General features: G+C 38.1%; 1 protein-coding gene across 1 annotated transcript in view; it reads left to right on the top strand.

Moving 5' to 3' along the window:
• Window positions 1-21,781, top strand: part of pard3bb (par-3 family cell polarity regulator beta b) — a gene marked incomplete at its 5' end in the record, with an annotated part of 318,014 nt that overhangs the window by 152,373 nt on the left and 143,860 nt on the right. The window contains 2 exons of the mRNA XM_016282603.1: window positions 10,227-10,412; window positions 16,812-16,982. Of these exons, the coding sequence (XP_016138089.1) occupies window positions 10,227-10,412; window positions 16,812-16,982 (357 nt within the window). The remainder of the gene's footprint in view (window positions 1-10,226; window positions 10,413-16,811; window positions 16,983-21,781) is intronic.

The following is a 21,781-nucleotide window of genomic DNA, read 5'->3' as shown; positions in this document are numbered from 1 at the left end:
CCTCTTTTCTCTCTCTGAGTATTGAAATATGATGACCCAAAGTGCACTTCACTTTTTGTCCACATGCTCTTTGTTGTCGACATTCCCTATATTATTCACTTGCGGGTGTGCGCACACTGAGTGTGTGTAAATGTGTCTGTCTGGTGTTAAAAATTGTCTGTGAATTATTATTATTATTATTATTCATTGATATGGCTCCCATGTGACGGGTTTGGTGCGGGTATGCAGGGCCCAAGTGAAGTCTTAAATTTATTGTGTTAATAGTTCATTAGGGGCCAAGCACTGAAGGTGTGAAGGCACCTACTTTATGCATTAGCCATTGTCTTCTCCTTCTCCTCCTCCTCCTGCTCTTGAGTCTGTGGCAGCCCATAGACCCTTGCGGGAAAGTTATGAAATTTGGCACACAGATAGAGGACAGTCTGAACATTAGCCATAGCAAATTTGGAGTCTCTAACTTAAACCCTTTAGCGCCACCAATAGCTCAAAGTTGCACTCACATTTATGCTAATAACGTTTGAATCATACGTTCTTTTTCCTCTGATTATTGGGCTCATGCCGAGTCAAATGCATACTTAAATTTAACGGGTCAAGATTTTTCGCAATTTTGAATTATCCAAAAAACCTACTCTTTTTCGAACTCATCCTAGACAGTTTGACTTATTTTCACTGAAATCATATTCAGACCATGCTGGCAGAAACATTTGGAATTCAAATTGATTAGTCAAACCGTTCTCAGTTAACACTTGAACAAATTTGTCAAAGAGCATGCCAAAATGGACGTGAGGCTATATATCCACAATGCTTTGGACGACGCGTCTCCACTTCCTTCCACTATAGAAAAGTGAAGCCAAAGCATCTCAGTATGGCCGCTGCAATCTTGAGTAAATGACGTCATTTGGAGCCAGAGTCTGCGCAGTACCCAATCAAACATAACGACACCCCCTTTTTTATAGCATCAAATTACTAGCTAAAATCAAACTTATCACAATTTTTATATTAATATTATAATATTGTGGAGACATTTCCACGCCCCGAAACGTGACTGTAAGGGAAACAGGTCAATTTAGCTCAAAGGGAATCATTTAAGATTTTAAAGGGAACTCCACCATTAATATGCAAGGGAATTAGGACAGAATCACTGTTTTACGGTTGATCACTGAGACGTGGTCTGATATCCTACATGACGCTGAAACGAAACAAACTGTGATTGGTTGTTTGACATGTCGGTCAAACGGCCTCATGGGCGGGCCTTGGCCAATAAAAGCTGCCATGGATTCCAAACATTCAGCCGTCAGCCTGAAGGTCTGGCTACGCGAGACTATTGCAACCATGACCTGAGGGTGTCTGCACAGCTTCTGCACAGCTTCGGCACAGCGCCACCTAGTTGTCAGGAGATATTAAAATAATAATAATAATCATCATCGTCATCATCATCATAGTTATTATTATTAGTAGTAGTAGTAGTAGTATTTGTAGTACTGGTAGTAGACCGATATATTTGACCAGAGCCAATATATTGGCTGATATTTGCCATTTTTAAATGATCAGCATTGGCTAATGTGCCAGACTTTTATTTTAACAGAATTTCAGCGACTGAGCCACTGTCTCTGTTTAACAGTTATGTCTAATAAATAAATAAATTAAATTAAGTTCTGTCTAATAAATTATTACCATAAAAAAGTCAGTATCGGTCCACTACTAGTTTATACATTATTCACAACAAGCTCACTGTTCATCGAGTATGTAATTTCTAATCCAAGTCAAATATTGCTTACAAGTCTTAATCAAGTCTCAAGTTAATTTTTAGTGATTTAAGTGCAACTTGAATCATGTGTTACTATGACTGGGAGTTATACATCACAGCTACAGGCCCTCAGCACTGTTTGAACTAAATGTTTACTTTGTGTTTTTTTACATGGCAAGAACATCAAGAGAATCAATTCAACTCTTGTTTAACATCGCATCATTGATTGTCCAGGATTGTCTCTCTCACTCCCTCTTTAACAGTCTCTCTTTGTTCCTTCCTGTTACCAGACTCTGATAAAACACCTGTTTTTTGTCTTTTCAGTGTGTTCAGCACTAAAGAAGCTAAAGAGACCATTAAAGCTCAGTGTGTGTTTGCTGCATTAACCGTCTGTCACAGACTCTCTCTCTCTCTCTGGCCTTGAGTCTTGATTTCCTGAGAACCTATGGGCAAACCAAAGGGGGGAGTTTGAGCAGATCAATGACAGATAGACTAAAAGTGAAGGACGATGACTTTGCTACCACATTTCCTCTTCCTCATCCTTCCTTCCCTCTTCCATGGGTTAAATCAAGATGAAATGGATGGAACAAGCACCATGACCCTGAGGTTTCCTTTTGCTGTATTTTCCTAATTTCAAGGAGGTATGAGTTATCCATTTGGCACTGTTACCCATTATACCTTGCATACTGTAGATGCGCAAGTGTTGCAGTCTGTTAAACTCTAGAGAGCTGCCTACCTAGACAGCATGTTAGGCATTGCTGGTACACTCCAGATGAGAATGCTCTTCCAAAGCATCGGAAACTGATGTAGTAGTGGAACTGATGTTTTAAAAAAAGAAGCAGACATATTGGGTTGCACTTATTAGAGCACCGTTTCCCAAGTTTTCCCTGTTAACACCAAAGAAATGTGCCTGGTAGTTCATATTATAATGGGTAAGATTTAGCATTATCATTAATCTTGCTAGAGGGGTCATTGTTCCTGCAGTTAATTTTTAAACTAAACTAATTTGGTACTCTGGGTGTAAAACTGACTCTCAGACTTTAATGAGACACCTGAGCTTGTTTGTCTTTCACAAGTTTTGACAGTTGTTGGGGCAGTCATGCAGAAACTTTCCACAAGAAATCTAGATCTGAAATCTAGAAGGGACATCACCCAAGCTCGACAAGTGTGTACTATAACCAGGGGCGTAATTTCCACTGGGGACAGCGGGGACATGTCCCCCCCACTTTTCAAAATCACGTTTGTGTCCCCCCCACTTTCAAATTTGTTTGTTATGATTTTTTTAACCGCACGCCGTCATCGCCACGGAGGAGCAGGACCGAGCAGGGCACAGACGCGCGCATCCGCGTCCAGGAACGTCGCGTGCACACTCTAAAAATAGCTCACTGAAAGTTCTAATGAGCAGGTATCGAAGAAGGCTCTGGCTGCAGCCTGCGCTTGCACTTTCAGACGTGCATTCTCAGGCTTGCACTCTCAGACACTTGCACTTCCGCTAGCAACGTCACTTGCAGTCTTTATTTTTTTTATTTTGTTCTATTTATTTTGAACAAAACTCTCCACTTGCACTCTCCAACACCTGCGACGTCACTTGCAATAGACACAAATCGTGCGTGTTGCCAATGGAGACAGAGAGTGCAAGTGGCGATTGCAAGTGACATTGTAATTTAGTTTCTTTTGTCTTGTCTTCACCACCTGGCTACTGTTGTAAAATGTTGGGAGAATTAAACAAAAAGGAAACAATAAATAGAACAAAAGAAAAAAGACTGCAAGTGACGTCGCTAGCGGAAGTGCAAGTGTTTGAGAGTGCAAGCCTGAGAATGTACGTCTGAGAGTGCAAGCGCAAGGCTGCTGCTAGACCCTCTTGAGGTATCGCGGTTGTGGCACAGTCAGCGATGAAACACAAGAAGCTGCAACAAATGACTTTAATGTCATCATGGATGAAAAATCATTGATTCAGTGATTCATTTATAAATATAGCCACTTGCTTAGTTATTGAATGAACAAATGACTCGATGACTCACGCATGAAAACAGTGACTTACCGCCACCTACTGGCAATTTTAGTATTTAAAAGAATAACTTTTCACTTTTTTATCATCATTACATATTAATCTATTGATTTTTTTTTTAACATTAATATTCTATTTATAAAGATAAAAAATGCATTGGAAAGTCAATTTAGGGGGCAAATATTGTCCTTTATTGGAAAAGGTGCAGTCTAAGTGGAAATGCCTCAGGGGGTACTCCACTCTAAAAAGTCTGGGAACCCCTTATGTAGAACATACTGTCCTGTGCAACAAGTGATTTATTTTATATTTTCAGGTACAGCGGTTAGTTTGAAATAAAAGTTTGTTTAACAGTGGAAATTGAGTCTCACATTATTTAAACATTATTCAAAACATTAATGGTGAACATTTTCGACTTTATAAAATTAGTCTCTCAAGTCTTGACGATCGGCCCCTATTAAACAATAAAGAAAGTAAGACATATTTTTCTTATACATAGTTTAGTTGCCTACTATTCTTTTTGGCAGAATTGATCATTAATCAACTTAATTATTTCCTGGATATTGTATCACCATAGTCCCTAAATGTATGTACATGCAGGAGATGGGATTCAAATCGAAAACATTTTCCCCCATTTTGTGTCCCCCCCACTTCTCAAACCAAAGTTACACCCTTGACTATAACCCACAAGCAAAACTCATTGTCATCTGTACAAGACCTTTAAAGAGTCTGACGCAAAAGCCAATGGCAAAAACTCATTGTAAGATTAAATCCATAAAGTGTTGGCAAAATGTTTGCAGTGTTTTATTACTGCAGAATTCTTGAATTTGTATGCAATTTGAGAAATATAAATTGTTATTGTGAGTGTTATCCCATAACTGCATGTATTCTGTTGTCAATTCTGTTTTGTATTGGCAGACGTGTGATTGAATGAGAATGAGACAGAGTGTTGCATTGTTTTGCAGAAGAGAGAAATACAAGTGAGAGCAGTAAGCGTGGTTTCAGAAATCATCATCTTTCCGATGTCTTCATATGATTATGATAGTCATGAGTCATGAGATTTAAAATACTTACATATGCAAGTTGTTTACACAAAGCAAAACTGAAATCTTTCCAAATACCCCATGGTTGTAAAAAATCTTTATTAGGGTACAGTTACATTGACAACAGTTTTTTTTTGCATTCATTTCAATAGGAATCCACACCATCTGGTAAAGTCCATCTGGTAAAAGATTTCCCAACAAGTTCAAGTTGGTTACACGTTGACCAACATGGAAGCAACTTGGTTTGAAAGTGACTTCTGTGTGAGCTGTGCTTCATACATTGCTACACTATTAACAATAGGAATTTTATCTTTTTGCCTGTGAAAGTTCTGCAAAATTTAGAACTTTTAGCTTTAGAATTTTTTGCTTAGCAATATGCTAACGCCTGACCCTTGATCCCTTGGTATCAACTGTGAAAGTTAGCGGAGACTCTCCAGTGAGGAACAGTGTGGTATTCAGATCGGTCTCTTCAGATCAAGGTTTTGTAACAGAGCTAGTATGTGTTCGTGCATTTATTTTCCTTGATCTCAAAGCTTAGATAAACCTGTGGGGATGGTGTCTTGCTCTCAGTCGGTCATTAGCAGCAGCAGTCGGCTCAGACTGATGAATCTGGGCATGCCAGCATTCCTGTGGCTGGCTGAGGACGACGACTGCTGAGACTTGTAGCCCATTAAGGGGATTGATACATGGACATTCTCAGTAGGAAGTGATGAGGTTGGCTAACCCTACGTGCGCACTGGTGTGAGGTGGGTGTAACATGAGTGAGTGATTCTAATTCATTCTGTATGGGAACGATAGGCTTGCTCAGGAGATTGTGGGATTGACAGCATCAAAAATTGGGAAATGCTGAACTTTATTGCATGTGAGAGGTGAAAAACAGCTGGTGGCAGCCAAAATCTGTATAAGATGAAGGGAAGCTAAGTTCCTGAGTGTTTCTGTTTGTTGCAAATAGTGCTGGGTTTTCTGTGTGCATATATTTGGGTCAATGACTATAAGAGTGATGCCTTCAATAAAGCACTGTTATTTTGCGTTTTTGAGATACTATTACAGTTTTAATTAATATTTTGGATTTGTTTTTATTTTAGATTTTTTGTTTTCATTTAAATACATTTTCAAGTACATTTCATTTAAATACATTTTCAAGTACATTTTAATATGGAATGATATTCCGGACAATATTCAAAAGGAATTGCAAATTGTATCCATGTCTGCGTTTTCAGAACTTTTGTGGTCAAAAACAACCAATTCCTTGGCTAAAGCTTCACAATTCCTTGATGCAGATATCCGTTCCAAACCACCGCTTTGGTTTGGCACAAGTTTCTTTTGAAAGACGCATGCATCTGTTTTTAAACCCTTGTGCGCTTCCTGCGAAATCCCCAATGAGTATCAGAGAAATATTACTCCCCAGGTGGGTGAGTTATACATCACATGTAATTGACAGTTTTCCACAGAAGGTCTTTTTGTGGTGTATGTTTGTTTGTGGGGGTGGCCTTACAAAGCTTTGTTCACTGTAGCCATTGTAAAGCACTAACTCACTGAGAGGTCCAATGGCATCCCGATTCCCTGGAGAATCCCCTACTTTCTCTACTTCCTCTTCCTGTACCCACTAAGCACACATACTCTGTCTCCCTGGAGCGCAATCATTCTGAGGGACCTGTCTGTTCACTCTCAAACAATAGAGACAGAAGCCTAAATGTGTTTGTGAGGGACTGACACAGAGAGAGAGAGAGGTTATGAGAGACAGTGTGATTTCCTGAATGAACAGCTGCAGATCTGCTCATCTTTAAGCCCTCAGAATATCATTCACTGCTGTACCTATAGATGACGGTGATCCATCTGCTGCGGCTGATGACATCATATGTCTTGTTCATCATTAAGACGCTTTCCATGGCGGAGGAACAGATGTTGAGTATGCAGATTAGACAACGCAAGCCTAAGACATATAGATGGTGCTTATTCAAACACTTATGCCCTTTGTCAGAATTGCAGTTTGAATGACTTTGCTTGTCATAATGATTAAAACAATAAAGCTTATTGGAGAATGGCTTGTGCTGGAGGCATATGTCTCACACAGGGGTACACGCTGACTGATAAACCATTTCTAGCTGGGGAAAATGGCTAAAGGAAATGCAGTGTGGCATTTCGAATCAGAGCAGGGTCCTGGCAGGGGGCTCGGCTGTGAAATATCACGACTGTTAGCATACAGGAGCGCTGCTAGCTGTACACACAGTGGGCTTTAGCCCTGTGATTTCCCCAGCTGATAGACTAGCTTCGTCTTCATTCAGAACCTCACACGGCTGGTCTTACAGTCTTTCATTTGTGTTTAGTTACTCAAACACATGAACAAATGGGAGGTTGGTTAGTCAGATAAAGCTTGCACGTGTGTTCAGGTGTGTGTGGCTTTGGTACATGAATAAATCATTTAAAAAAAAAAAATGTTGTGTGTGTTTGAGCAGCTCTGACATGTATGAGTTGGTAATTTGGAAGTTAGTTTTAGGGTGTTTAGGTCATCCACTCCTTAAACCCCTCTCTTTTTCCTCTCTTCCCAAAGACACACGGTCAGCGGTATTTTGCAGTCTTCACAGAAATTCGCAGAGTTGCTGAGTTGAGCATGTGTTTGTGAGTGCGTGACACTAATACTTTTAGAACCCGCAATCCCACAGTAAACAGAGATAAACTAGGCCTTGCTGACCCACACATACTCTGTCTTAGCTGGCCTTCTCAACCCTGTTCATCCTTTAATAATATTTCGTAATATTTACAGTTCTCATGGCTCCTGTCTATGTCTCTCATGTGGTGTCTGGTGGGACGGGGGGAATATTTTTTCTTTTTTTTTTTCTTCCATCTTCAAGTACATTGATAATGTTAGCCAAAAGGTATTACAAATGTAGTGGTAACACTTTACAATAAGGTTCCATTAGTTAATGTTAGTTAATGTATTATTTATTACAGTATTTATTAATTTTTGTTAATGTTAAGTTAATGAAAATAGTCGTTCATTGTTAGTGCATGCTAATTCACAGTGCTTTAACTGGTCACAAACTTTTGATTTTAATAATGCATTAGTAAATGTTGAAATTAACATTAGCTAAGATTAAAAAATGCTGTAGAAGTATTGTTCATACTTGGTTCATGTTAACTAAAGTAGTTAACTAATATTAACTAATGAACCTTATTGTAAAGTGTTACCAATGTAGTTTTACATGACCATTTACTATCCTCTCTCTTAATTAAACAGGCTGTTTTTGCTACTGTACCTTTAAGACTTCTATTTGTTTACATTGTAATGTATCTATGTAGTCAATTCAGTGTTATTGATATTGTATTTTACACAGTTTCAAAGCAGCTTTACAGAAAATCACAATGTTTGTGTTTGTTATCTTCATGCCTTATTGTCGCATTTAGCAGATTAGTCATGATTAATTAATTTAGCAGACTATTCATCAATATTCATCAATAATCAATCAGTTGAGATTTGCCATATACTATATATTGCTTTATGTAAGTATATGAATGCAGATAAAATTGGATGTACTATATATCTAACTTTAAAGGGGTCATATGATGCTGCTAAAAATAACATTATTTTGTGTATTTGGTGTAATGAAATGTGTTTGTGGTTTAAGGTAAAAAAAAAAACATTTTTTTCCACATACTGTACATTATTGTTTCTCCTCTATGCCCCGCCTTTCTGAAACGCGTCGATTTTTACAAAGCTCATCGGTCTGAAAAAGCGAGGTGTGCTGTGATTGGCCAGCTATCCAGTGCGTTGTGATTGGCCGAATACCTCAAGCGTGTGACGGAAATGTTACGCCCCTTACCATATTGTGATGATGCCCTGTCAGGCCGGAGCGATGATTCAAAAACATGAATACTCATTATAAACGAGGCATTCGTTGCATCCAGTGGGGACATAATTATGGATTATAATAACTTATACTGACTTTTTATGCGTTGCGTTGCATCACGCCGTGTAAACATAAAACGATGTCTGCATTTGTGATCAGAGAAATGACAAACAACAAGCCCTACTCTACACTGCCCAAAAAACTCACTTTAAATATATAAAATATAAAAACTCTTTAAATATAAAAAACGTACTTACAGTCTGTGAGTCAGAACAGCCGACATTGTAGTCTACTCTCCCAGGATCAGTAAACAGTCCTCCATAAAATACGCTGGACACATCTGAATATTTGGGTTGAAGTGTTCTGGAACAGTGTTGTAAATACAACTTAACCACTGATTTGTAGTCGTGTCCGTTTTTGGAAGGCCAAACAAAGTAGTTTTGCTTTCACAACGAATCACACAGTGCATTCACGACATGGCGGCAGCAACAACAACAATACTACAGCGAGAATAAAAGTTACACCTTCTTTCTTTGCGTAAACATTTGGGAGGTGTTATGCAAATCTTCCCACATCGTGACGTAGGTATGTGGGGGTGTGTTAGAACGAGCTGTTTTAGGCAGGCGTGGCTGACTCTTAACTTTTATAAAGAATATCTCTTTGGATTTGAGACTTTAGTCTTTGCAACTTTACAGATGATCTTTATGCACCAAGAGCTTGTAACACTCCAAAAAGAAAGGAAAAATTGAAATTGCATCATATGACCCCTTTAAATGTATCGCTGGACCAAAATATAGTTTACATTTTGCGACAATATAACCAATCATGTATAACAATCGTGAGTGTACTGTACTGCTATAAATTACCTTTTAGACTGGGAAGCGAGCTTTGTTTCGTGACCATTAGAGTATGATTACATGGTACATCAAACTATTATATATAAAAAGAGCAAGTAAAATCCTGTTTTTGAAGATATGTCCTATTGAACGTGCATCAGGATGCTTAGAGAAAGAGTAGGTTGTTTCACTTGTACCATTAAAACACTGTTAGACACTTTGGCGTTAACATCTCTCTCTCATTTTGTCTTTCTAGCAGACACTATGCCATTATATAGATCAAATACATACTTCTTTTAGACTTTATTAAACCCATTTCCTCCTTCGTTTACTCTCCTTCATTCTTCTTTGCAAAGGAAGCCTGTTCCCGTGGCGACATAAAAATAATTTTTACCACACAGATATAATAGTCATTTTTTCCCTTTTTATTAACATTCGTTTTAAAACAAACATTTGCTGAAGAGATGTACAGGTAATTTTAGCATCATTATGGAAAGAGAACAGACAAAGAGAAAAGAAAGGAAATGGGGGAAAAGTGGGAGGGAGAATGCAGCGGGGAGCTGAGTGTGTGGACTACATAATGGAGAATGGATTATGTTTCTAAATGACCCCATTGCCATCACAGGCAGAAAAGAGGCATGAAAAGGTTGAGCTATTCTCTGCTAAAATAGTGGGCTTTTTATGTTCGAATGGATTGACCTGCCTTCTTCCTCGTTTCATTATTTTCCGTCATTGTTGTTTTCCCATCAGAAAGAGGAGCAGGCCCGCTTGCTGCTGTCTGAGGAAGGGAAGGAGCAGCTGATGTTTGAGGTCCCTCTCAATGATTCAGGCTCAGCAGGGTTAGGGGTCAGCCTGAAGGGTAATAAGTCCCGTGAGACTGGCGAGGACCTGGGTATCTTCATCAAGTCCATCATCCACGGAGGTGCAGCTTTTAAGGTAACACATCATATTTACACACACACACACACACACACACTGTATATATGTGTACATATATAACAGTTTGTCCAATAAAATGTTCTCTGTGAAATACTCATCCTCCAATAATTAATAAATCCATCCCAACTTTCATTTCATTTTCTAAACAGACATGACACTTGTCAGACATAAAACTTGTAATTTCATGTGGTAGCAGTTGTAGTTCATGAATTGCCTGTTCACGGTTTCAAACTTACCACGTTTCAGTTAACAGCACAGATCTTTAACCACTAAACCATAACAACAAACTGTACAGTTGCCCCAAATTTATTTGGACGAGAAGCACAAAAATGTGTGAATATCATTACATACATAACCATTTGGTCCCAAATGTTTATTAACACTAAGCAGTTTTCACCATACTTTGATTTAGCATATTAGAATGATTTCTGAAAGATCATGTGACAATGAAGACTGGAGTAATAGCTGCTGAAATAAACACGGATTAATTCAAATTTTAAATATATTTAAAAGAAATTTTTTTTATTGTAATACTATTTCACAATATTATTGCTTTTTACTGTATTTTTGTTCAAATAAATGCAGCCTTGGTGAGCATAAGAGATTTTTTTTTCAAAAACATTTGAAAAATCTTTGAACCTGAGGGGGTTTTGTGTGGCTCAAGTGTCCAAATACTTTTTGGGGCCACCATAGCTTAAGAGGTCAGAGGAATGGCATCACTCGTAAAATGAAAGCCGTAATAAGACGTGTTAATAAGTAAAATATGTTTTTATAATGTTTTTTTCATGACAGAGACACTTATGAAGATCTATTAGATGTCCTCACAGGGTTAAACATGGCTTCAGGGATGTGAGTTGAGACTGTAGATAGGTCACGATCCTTGTTAGCTACTCTTGGCATGTGTTTTGGTTCCCTCGACCTCTGACCTCTGTCCCCTCCACTGAATGGGGTTTCATTTGACCTTAACAGATGGGATCAGGACTGTCAGCAGGGTGCAGAGTGGACTCTTCTTCAGTATTTCTATAGGCTCATCTTTCTGTCTTTCTGTCACATGGTATTGACGACAGATTGGGTGTTTGTGCCCATTTGGTTAAATAACATTAATCTCGATTAGATGGATTTTTGCAGATGTTCAAATGATTGGGAATCTGCACTCTGCGTTTTGTTTTTCCCTTTGCCACAGGATAAGTGACATGATGTCTATACATAAACGACTCAATGGGCTGCACAGATTTCCAGTCTTTGCTCAGCCAAGTGAAAATGTGCTTGTCAGACATGTGGATTTGTGTGTGTGCATCTGCCCAAAGCATTCGCATTCATTTGTGCGAGTGTGTGAAGTTTACTTGTGAAGATAAGGGTTTGATTTGCACCTGACAGAAGCATCTCCTCGCTCTGCATTGTCAGGCCTTTTGGTTGGAAAAGCTTCGGAGGTTGTGTAGCAAAAAAAGAACTTCTTAAATCTCTATCATTCTGAAGCTTCAGCAAGGTGATGCACATGAGTTCTCATACTTGAGTCCCAGCACAGTGGAACTCTGGGTAACACGTTTCTAATTCCCCATTCAGTCCCAAGTGAAAGAGTTCAGAAACGGTAGAGCACTGCCTGTGTTAGCTTCAGTGCATTAATGCTAATTAAAAACTCTCCAAGCCCATGTTAATGAGTTGGAAGCGTCCCGAGTCTGTGGGTGGGATGCGTCTTCTCCCCAGAGCCGAAGTGGGAAGGCAAGAAGAGGCTGGGGTGATCAGCAGCGTCTACTTGCAAAATTATTGTTAGCTTGCACTTACAAAACTGAGGGGAATGCCATGTTGCAGCAGTTATATTATGTACTGGACATGTCCTAGAGCATTTTATCTTCTTGTCCTTCTGTTTATCAGCACCATTGATTTGGCCATGGACCCATTTCAGCAGCTAAATTGTTTTCAAATTTGGTTAGTTTTAGGTTCATTATTATTATTACTTTTATTACACATTGACAAAAGCTTTGTTAATTTGTTAAAGTACAAAGTGAGGAGGTGAATCAATGTATTGTATGCATAAAGTATAAACAAAGTATGAACATGCAATAATATAATAAAAAATGAAGTTAAACAGTTGTTACATATGTAGTGAGCAGTTGTTGTTGTTAATTTGTATGCTAGCTTAGGTGAATACCTAATATATATACAGGTGCGTCTCAATAAATTAGAATGCCGTGGAAAAGTTAATTTATTTCAGTAATTCAACTCAAATTGTGAAACTTGTGTATTAAATAAATGCAATGCACACAGACTGAAGTAGTTTAAGTCTTTGGTTCTTTTAATTGTGATGATTTTGGCTCACATTTAACAAAAACCCACCAATTCACTATCTCAATAAATTAGAATATGGTGACATGCCAATCAGCTAATCAACTCAAAACACCTGCAAAGGTTTCCTGAGCCTTCAAAATGGTCTCTCAGTTTGGTTCACTAGGCTACACAATCATGGGGAAGACTGCTGATCTGACAGTTGTCCAGAAGACAATCATTGACACCCTTCACAAGGAGGGTAAGCCACAAACATTCATTGCCAAAGAAGCTGGCTGTTCACAGAGTGCTGTATGCACCTGTATATATATATATATATATATATATAATTTCAGCAATTCCGTGGGCTCAGATTGGTTATTTCTATGGGGGGTTTAGGCAATATACCATAAACGCTTTTTACCTACATGAATTGCCTCTGGTCTGGCATGAAGAACAGTGTGATCTGAATCAATACCCCCATTTCCTGCTCTTTATTCACCACCATTAGTTTCACCATAGACATAGAGGCATAAATGTCTCTGCAGTATTCAGAATAGTGGTTGAGGATTTTGATTTAAGGATTTAGAATTTGATGAAGTTTTGTTTTTAATGGCCAGTTCTTAAATTATTATTTTTGGTCTCTTCAGTACTAAATTGGTGGTTACAGTTTTCTCAACTCTACCATTGATGTACATTACAGACATGCACTATGTCTATGCACTATTCAATTCAATTAAATTCAAGTTTATTTGTATAGCGCTTTTCACTATACAAATCATTGCAAAGCAGCTTTACAGAAAATTAAGTTTCTACATATATTTTGTAGTAGCTTGTCAGTGGTGACTGTCAAATTGATGTACATATGGCAGAAATGTACGGTAAAATTCAGTTAATGACGTAATCAAACAGACGAAGAACACTATTAACGGCAATGATTATATGTTGCAGTCAAACTTGTTGCAACATTTGGTAGTTTATGTTGTTTCAGGGTTGGCATCATCTGAGGTCCTCTGAGGGGTTTGCATCATCTCTTCTCCGGTGTTCGGTCATCTCAGGTCTTTGTAAGGGCTGGATCCAGACGGAAGCTTGTGCAATTCCTAGGCAGAAACAGAGAAACAAATAGGGACATAATTAGCGTAGCTGCTGTTCCAACCAAGCAAAAATTATTTGTTCAACCCAAGCTAAGGAATAATAATGTGCATTTGATCAGATATAACTGCAGTGCAAAATTATGAGATGCATTATTTGAATGCTTGGCCAAAGAGATGGTGTCTTTAATCTAGATTTAAACAGAGAGAGTGTGTCTGAACCCCAAACTTTATCAGGAAGGCTATTCCAGAGTTTGGGAGCCAAATGCAAAAAAGCTCTATCCCCTTTAGTGGAGTTTTGCAACCTTAGGGAGCGTAATGGATTGTAGCTTGGTAGAAGACTAGTTAGATACGCAGGAGCTAAACCATTAAGGGCCTTGTATGTAAGTAATAATATTTTGTAACTCATATGGAACTTAATAGGTAGCCACTGCAGATACTGTAAAATTGGGGTAATATGATCATATTTTTTTTGACCTGGTAAGGACTCTAGCCACTGCATTTTGGACTAAATGTAGATTGTTTATTGAAAATGCAGGACATCCACCTAGCAGTGCATTACAATAGTCCAGTCTAGAGGTCATGAATGCATGAACAAGCTTTTCTGCATCAGAAACAGATAACATGTTTCATAGCTTGGCAGTGTTTCTAAGATGGAAGAATGCTGTTTTTGTAACATGGGAAATAGGATTTTCAAAAGACAAGTTGCTGTCTAATATAACACCCAGATTTTTGACTGTAGTGGAAGTAACAGTACATCCGTCTAGTTGCAAATTGTAATCCAAGAGATTCCGTGTACTGCTTTTTGGTCCAATAAGTAATATCTCTGTTTTATCCAAATTCAATAGGAGAAAATTATTGGTCATCCAATCTTTTACATTTTTAATACACTCTGTTAGATTATATAATTTAAAAGTTTCATCTGGTCTTGTTGTGATATATAGTTGAGTATCATCAGCATAACAATGGAAACTAATTCCATATTTTCTAATAATATTACCAAGGGGTAACATGTATATTGAAAATAGCAGAGGACCTAGGACAGATCCTTGTGGCACTCCATACTTTACTGGTGATAATTGAGATCACCGTTTAAATAAACAAAGTGGTAGCGATTGGACAGGTAGGATCTAAACCATCTTAAAGCCTGCCCTTGAATACCCGTATAGTTTTGTAATCGATCTATGAGTATGTCATGATCTATAGTGTCGAACGCAGCACTAAGATCAAGTAAAACTAGCAATGAGATGCAGCCTTGGTCTGACACAAGAAGCAAATAATTTGTAATTTTAACAAGTGCAGCTTTTGTGCTATGGTGGGGCCTATGAGTATAAGCAGCAAAATAAACTAGAGATACATTTCCTGTAAGGCTGAAAGATTGTATGGACTATGTATGTTAAGTAATTCAAACGGAATTAATTGTAGGAGTTTAATACGTAATGTTAGAGGTTTAGAACAAACCCTAAGCAGAATGATTGAGGAGTCAATCAATACAGTACTGCCTCTATTAAATGATTATACATGTAAGTGGTGAAAGAATGTGAGACAGATGTACTCATTTTAAAACGGCACTGCAGATGGATTGTGTGATTTCACAGAATCAAGTTTGAGAATTAGATCATGGCTCTAATAACGATCCCTAATTCTCTGTGACTCATGATGCAATGAGGACGGGACATCTTTTCACCAAAAAGGCCTCTGTAATGAAAGCACATCTCCTTCATTTATAGAGAGCAAGGGCACAAAGTGCATGCTGCCAGGGCTCAGAGAGTTTGTGGGTGTATGTTATTTCTGTAAACTGTCATTAACCGTGTGGCACTCTGTTGCCTCTATAGGGCACAACAGTCAGGAAGTAAAAATCACATTCATTTTCTCCATAGAGAAATCATGATGAAAAGATTTCAAGATGCTTACCTCCAGCTCCATGGTTTTTAATCGATGATATATCATGTATATAAAATATGATGTATAATCAAGGGCTTTAGGTCATTGTTTTTTATTATTGTAGTGTCTTTTTAGTATTCAGTTATATCATTTGAAATGTTTCATGGAATGAGATGAAAACTTCTATAAAGAAGACCATTATGCATTTGGCTCAGTAGTAAGTGATATTAAGTCTTTAGTGTGGACGGAGTCGCAGCTAAATATTCTGTTTTACTTGATATCCAACATTGCTTTCAGTGTAGTTCATCATCTTTAGTTTGTACAGTTTGTTAATGATCAGCAACTTTGTCTGTATATTTGAGGCGTTTTGCAAGTTCTTGCGTTAACCCTCATGTGACTCTGAGCTCTCTTTCTCTCTCTCTCTCTCTCTCTCTCTCTCTCTCGCCTGGAGACAGAGGAAGCAGATCAGAGGCCTATGCAGTGAAAACACTAATTAATATTAATTGTAATGAACTTTAGGGCTTTTTATATGCCATGTAATATGCATGCCTTATTAATGTGCTTATACAGTACCAGAGAGACTGAGCTGCTGGATTGTGGGAAATGTACTCCTTGAGAGAATGCCCCTGCAGACTCAACTGAGGATAATATACCTGTGGAAAGCAGAGAGTTCTCGCAGAATATGAGGAAATACATTAGAGATTAGAAAAAGTAGGACATTGTGAAGGTCTTCTGATAAAAAGCACCAAATCCAGATGTAGAGAGTAGAGCTGGTCTTGGTCCAGTGTAGCTAAAGAGGTAGTTCACCCAAACATGAAGTTGTGAACTCACCCTCATGACTTACTTTATTATGTTGAAAAACTACATTGGAACCCATTGACTTTCATTTTACTGTCAAAACATTGCAACATTTTTCTAAATATCTTCTTTGGTGATCCATAGAAAGAAGAATGTCTTACAGGTTTATAAAGACGTAAGGGTGAGAAAACTGGCAGAATTTTCATTTTTGGGTGAACTATCCTTTGGAACTCAGAGCTGGTAACTAAAAGATTGCTGATTTGATTCACCAGTGTGGAAGTCGCTGAAAGGAATAAACCGAAAATTCGTCTTTTGACACTAAATAGAGATTCTGACTTCTGATTATGCCTTTTTTGTTTAGGATGGGCGTCTACGTGTCAATGACCAGCTGATTGCCGTTAATGGTGAGACACTTTTGGGGAAGTCCAACCATGAGGCCATGGAGACCCTGCGGAGATCCATGTCCATGGAGGGGAACCTCAGAGAAATTATCCAGTTGGTTGTACTCCGTGCTCTAGCACCACCTACCCAAGTATGTACTTACCTCTAGAACACATTCATTTTGTCCTAGCACTCATCTATATTCTTCCTGCCTAAAACCAGCTTTGATGTTTACTGGTTTTGTATGTTCCTATCTGGTCCATGCTGGTTTTGGTGGTTGATCAGGTGGACTGGTGGGAGGGTAGAACAAATCAGTTGGTGGGGTAGAGCAGGGGTGTCAAACCCAGCTCCTGGAAGGCCACTCTTTCCTGCAGAATTTAGGTCCCATTCTAATTAAACACAACTGATCCAGCTAATCAAAGTCTTTGGGAGTGCTAGAAACTTCCAGGCAGGTATGTTGGAGTTGGTTGGAGCTAAATTCTACGGGACAGTGGCTGAGTTTGACACATATGTTGTAGTTTCTTTGCCAAGCTGGTGGGGAACTGGTTGACCTGGTTAACCATAACACACCATGAACTTTCAGTCTTTTTTAGCTCACAGGTGTTCAGCATATGCACAGTCATATTTTTTTCCATCAGGATGACTGATATTCTCCTTGACTGTTTACACAGCAGGCGAATGCATTTGTCAGTTTTGATTTAGAGTGGTAAATACACAATTATTTTATGAACAAGAGTGACAACTGCATTCTTTAACCAAACAACCAATTTTGAGGAATTATAACCACATTTTGAGAGTGAATTCGGATAATCTGTAATGTGTAAATGCAACAGCAGTGAACGACTAGTGTCGCATCATGCAGTGTTGCGATAATGTACGCTGTGGACATATATGGGTTATGATTTTTCAGGTATTTAAAGCTGATGTGGGTTAACTTTACCAATTGTGCTCAAGAGTTCAGGCCTCTCATGACAAAAAGTTTCCCAGTAACACTTTACAAAAAGGTTCATTAGTTAATATTAGTTAACTACTGAACTAAGCATGAACAATACTTCTACAGCATTTATTAATCTTAGCTAATGTTAATTTCAACATTTACTAATGCATTATTAAAATCAAAAGTTGTGCTTGTTAACATTAGTTAATGCACTGTGAATTAACATGAACTAACAATGAACGACTGTAGTTTCATGAACTAACATTAACAAAGATTAATAAATACTTTATTAAATGTATTGTTCATTATTTGTTCATGTTAGCTAATACTTTAACTAACATTAACTAATGGAACCTTATTGTAAAGTGTTACCAGTTTCCCAATATTTATTTATATATCTGTATATATACAGTATACGCATCTCGATGCATAGCCAACGATACGATACGTTGAAGAGACATATGTAGTAGCTAGCGATGCGATGCGATACGATTCACCCCTATTACGATGCAGTGCGATCCGATTTCGATTCGATCCGATTCAACACAATGCGATTTGATGCAATACGATGCAGTGGAAAAAATATGATCGCATTTATTTCTTTGGTTCAGACAGCAAATCATAAATTAACTTATGTGTCTTCTGACTTCTAACGCCTCGAGGCCTGTTTCATGAAACAAGTTTACCAAATAGGCCAGGCTTATTTCAGTTATAGTCTGACTCACTGTCAAATGATTTGGTTCCATAAAACAAATTTAGCAAAGATCAAAATCAGTCACTGTGGCAACTTATGCTGGAAAGCTAACCTGGTCCAGGGCAGGCAAACTGTCAGACTAAGCTGAGCTCCTCTAACACTGAACAATAGGAATGCAATGATATTACCACTGACTCTCTCTCACATACTATCATAGCCATGCAGTCTTTTTCTCTGGTTTTATGACAGCTGTACCTTTTATAGTTAGAACAGATAGCATTAGAATAACATGTTAGGTTATTTCAAGTAAAATTTTGGACTTTAATCCCCGCTTTTCCTCAGTTCTCTGTAGTGTTGTTGTGATACGTCATATTCACACGCAGCGGTGATGAGAGAACGCGCTTGAGAAACAGTTTAGAGAGGAGAAATCGATCTAACGTTACATATAAAATATTGGTCACAGATTATTGGTCACTTTCTAAACAATAAAAGTGTAGTCATCCACTAGTAATTATATATAAATAAATCGTTTTTTACCAATGCAAATATGTTAGAAATGATGCATCGCCATACAAATGTCAACTTGTATCCGATGCACACCTTTTAAACCGATGCATCGCATCGTACATTTTTTTTGCCGATGCATAGAGCGAATCTTTGAATCTTCCCATCCCTAATATATATATATATATACAGTATATATGTAGTTTTGATTGTGTGTATATATACTGTGTATATATATATATATATATATATGGATATAAACTCTTTATAAAAAAATATTATTATTAAAAAATATTATATTTTTGCCAACCCATTTGACCGATTCAATCAAAAGAGTTATTTATTCACACATCTGACATTTATAGTTTACATGCACAACATGATTGCTGAAAAATATCAGGGAAAATGATTCTTAGGTCGATGTATGGTAATCTCCAATGTCAAATAAGGGTTTATCAGTAATATTTTCTACAGTCACAGTGATTGCTGCTTTTATGTATGCTATTCATAGAAACATTGGCTTTTATTTTGGTTATTTATTCATTCAAACCGTATTCAAGCTTCTACTGTGAGCTTTTGTATGGACAGGACAATTTGAGAGTCAGACCTGTTAGTAAATATGAATGTCAAACCTAATCACTGACTTTTTGGCTAAGGTCAATGCTCTGCCTCTTTGTTCTATGAGTTTTCATGGCTATGTGGTAGATTATTTGTGAATTGAGAGTTAAGTGATGGATGTGGTTGTGCTTGTTCATTTTGGACTGATTCCTGTTTTTCCTGTTTCCTCTTTTTCTCCAGCATGTACATAGCATCAGAAGATCTTGCAGGGCCACAGTTTAACACATCCACAATAAAATTGAAATCTCTGTCACTCCAACTCACTGGCACATTGATACTCCCATGCTAATATCACTGGAAAGTAGTTCCAGTAATCCGAACAATTGTAATACGCCAGTCTAGACCAAAATCATACATGATTCTGTTTTTATGACTTGTTCTTGACGAGCGTTTGGCGGTTTAAGACCGGGTGCAGACAGATGCTTGCGATGCCAAACAAGTTGGTCAGAATAGCTGGTAATTGCCTTTAGTACTCCGCATCCTTTAACTTTCTCCATCATTTCCTCTGTGCTGGTGGAATTTGCCTCCAGCAGGATGTTTTAGCCTTTTCTCCTCCCCTGCACCTGGGTTCGAGAGCAGCCATATGCTCACCCCAGGATTCCCTCTATATCTCACACATGCACACACACATGTTGACACACTCCACCCCAAGGCCTCCAACTGCTCTAAAGTGGTGTGTAATTAGGCTACACAATGGTGCAGCCCCTCTGGCCGCATGGATTGATGGATGGATACTGGGGGCTCTTTGTGAGGACTGACAGGCTGGGAGGGGCGGCCACGGCCAGGCCAGGGTGTTATTGTTCTCATAAAATAAAGATTCATGTTCATTATGCTTTATGGGCTGTGGACGCCCCCGTCATGGCTGCCAATGGGGCGCAAAATGGAGTTAGGGCCGATCGGATGCCATTGACCTTCGAGTGTAGAGGTGGGATAAGATGCTAGTTGGTGGACGGATGAAAGGAGAAAAGCATAAATGGAGGGGGGACAGATTGCGACTTTGTATAGGTCCAGAGAGCTTGTCGCTGGGTTCGGATCAATAGATCATGCAAGCCAGATGCAGGAGAATGAAAGTTTGGTCCTGAGGTGAAACTAACGGTGAAATATTGCTCAGCATGCTTTTAGTACCACAAATAAGAGTTTTATCCTGTAATAAATGGGAGATTAGTTTCTACACCCACAAGGCACTAAGAGAATATAGTGTTGAAGCTTTTATTTCTTTATATTATGCTGTTTGTACTTAATGAATTTCAGCCTATTGTAGCGCTCTGATTCTTTCTAGCTCTAATAAATAAAGTCTAAAAAGTTATCTTCAGGCCTGGAGCCCGTTTTAATTCTTTGCAGACTTTCTTTTTTTTTGTAAGTCTGTTCTCCAGAGTCTCAGTGAGCTTCTGGGAATACACATGCTGATGTGTTCTTGCTTGAATCTGCTGTGTGTCCATGTCTCCTGACCTAACTTTGCTAATTATGGGCACTTTCTTAGACATCAAAGACCAGCTTCACACACATACTCTCAATCCCAGTCTAGTTTTGGCTAATTCTCTAAAAATCCATAAAAAAGGAGACAAACTGTTGAAGAGGAAGAAAGGAGTAGCAAAGCAAAGGAGATAAAAACCAGATTTTGCCTCCTTTGAAAGCTCTTGGAACAGTTTTTGAGACTTTCTTCTTAAAAAAAAATACCTAAAAGCTTTTTTGGACATGGCACCAGGTAGTGTTGGGTGATGTATTGAATATTCACCCTATATTCGAGACGATTGTGCTTACAGTTTAAAATTAAGCGACATGGTGAAAATAGCAATGAATTTAATGGGCTTTTTATTTGGCCATTAAATAGTTTTTGTGATCCCTCATGAGTATTGTGAACGGTAACACAGACATTTTAATAGCGTCTTTCATTTCAACTTCAGTTTCGTTGACTTGGCAAGTGCATTTGCATGTCTGTGAATCAGTTCAGTCTTTCTGTTTCAATGAAACGATTCAAAATTAGAAACAAAAGCATGTCAATGTAAAGCATGTCAATTTTTACTATATTTTTTTATGTTGGTGTGTATTGCGTATATATGTGTACATACATTTATTTGTAATATTTACTTAATATTTAATAATTAATATTTATTCTCTCTCTCTCTCTCTCTCTCTCTCTCTCTCTCTCTCTATATATATATATATATATATAGAGAGAGAGAGAGAGAGAGAGAGA

Source organism: Sinocyclocheilus grahami, unplaced genomic scaffold, assembly GCF_001515645.1.
Source record: "Sinocyclocheilus grahami isolate Dianchi unplaced genomic scaffold, SAMN03320097.WGS_v1.1 scaffold162.1, whole genome shotgun sequence".
NCBI lineage: Eukaryota > Metazoa > Chordata > Actinopteri > Cypriniformes > Cyprinidae > Sinocyclocheilus > Sinocyclocheilus grahami.
The sequence above is the reverse complement of the archived record's forward strand: the minus strand, read 5'-3'. Positions and strand labels throughout refer to the sequence as shown.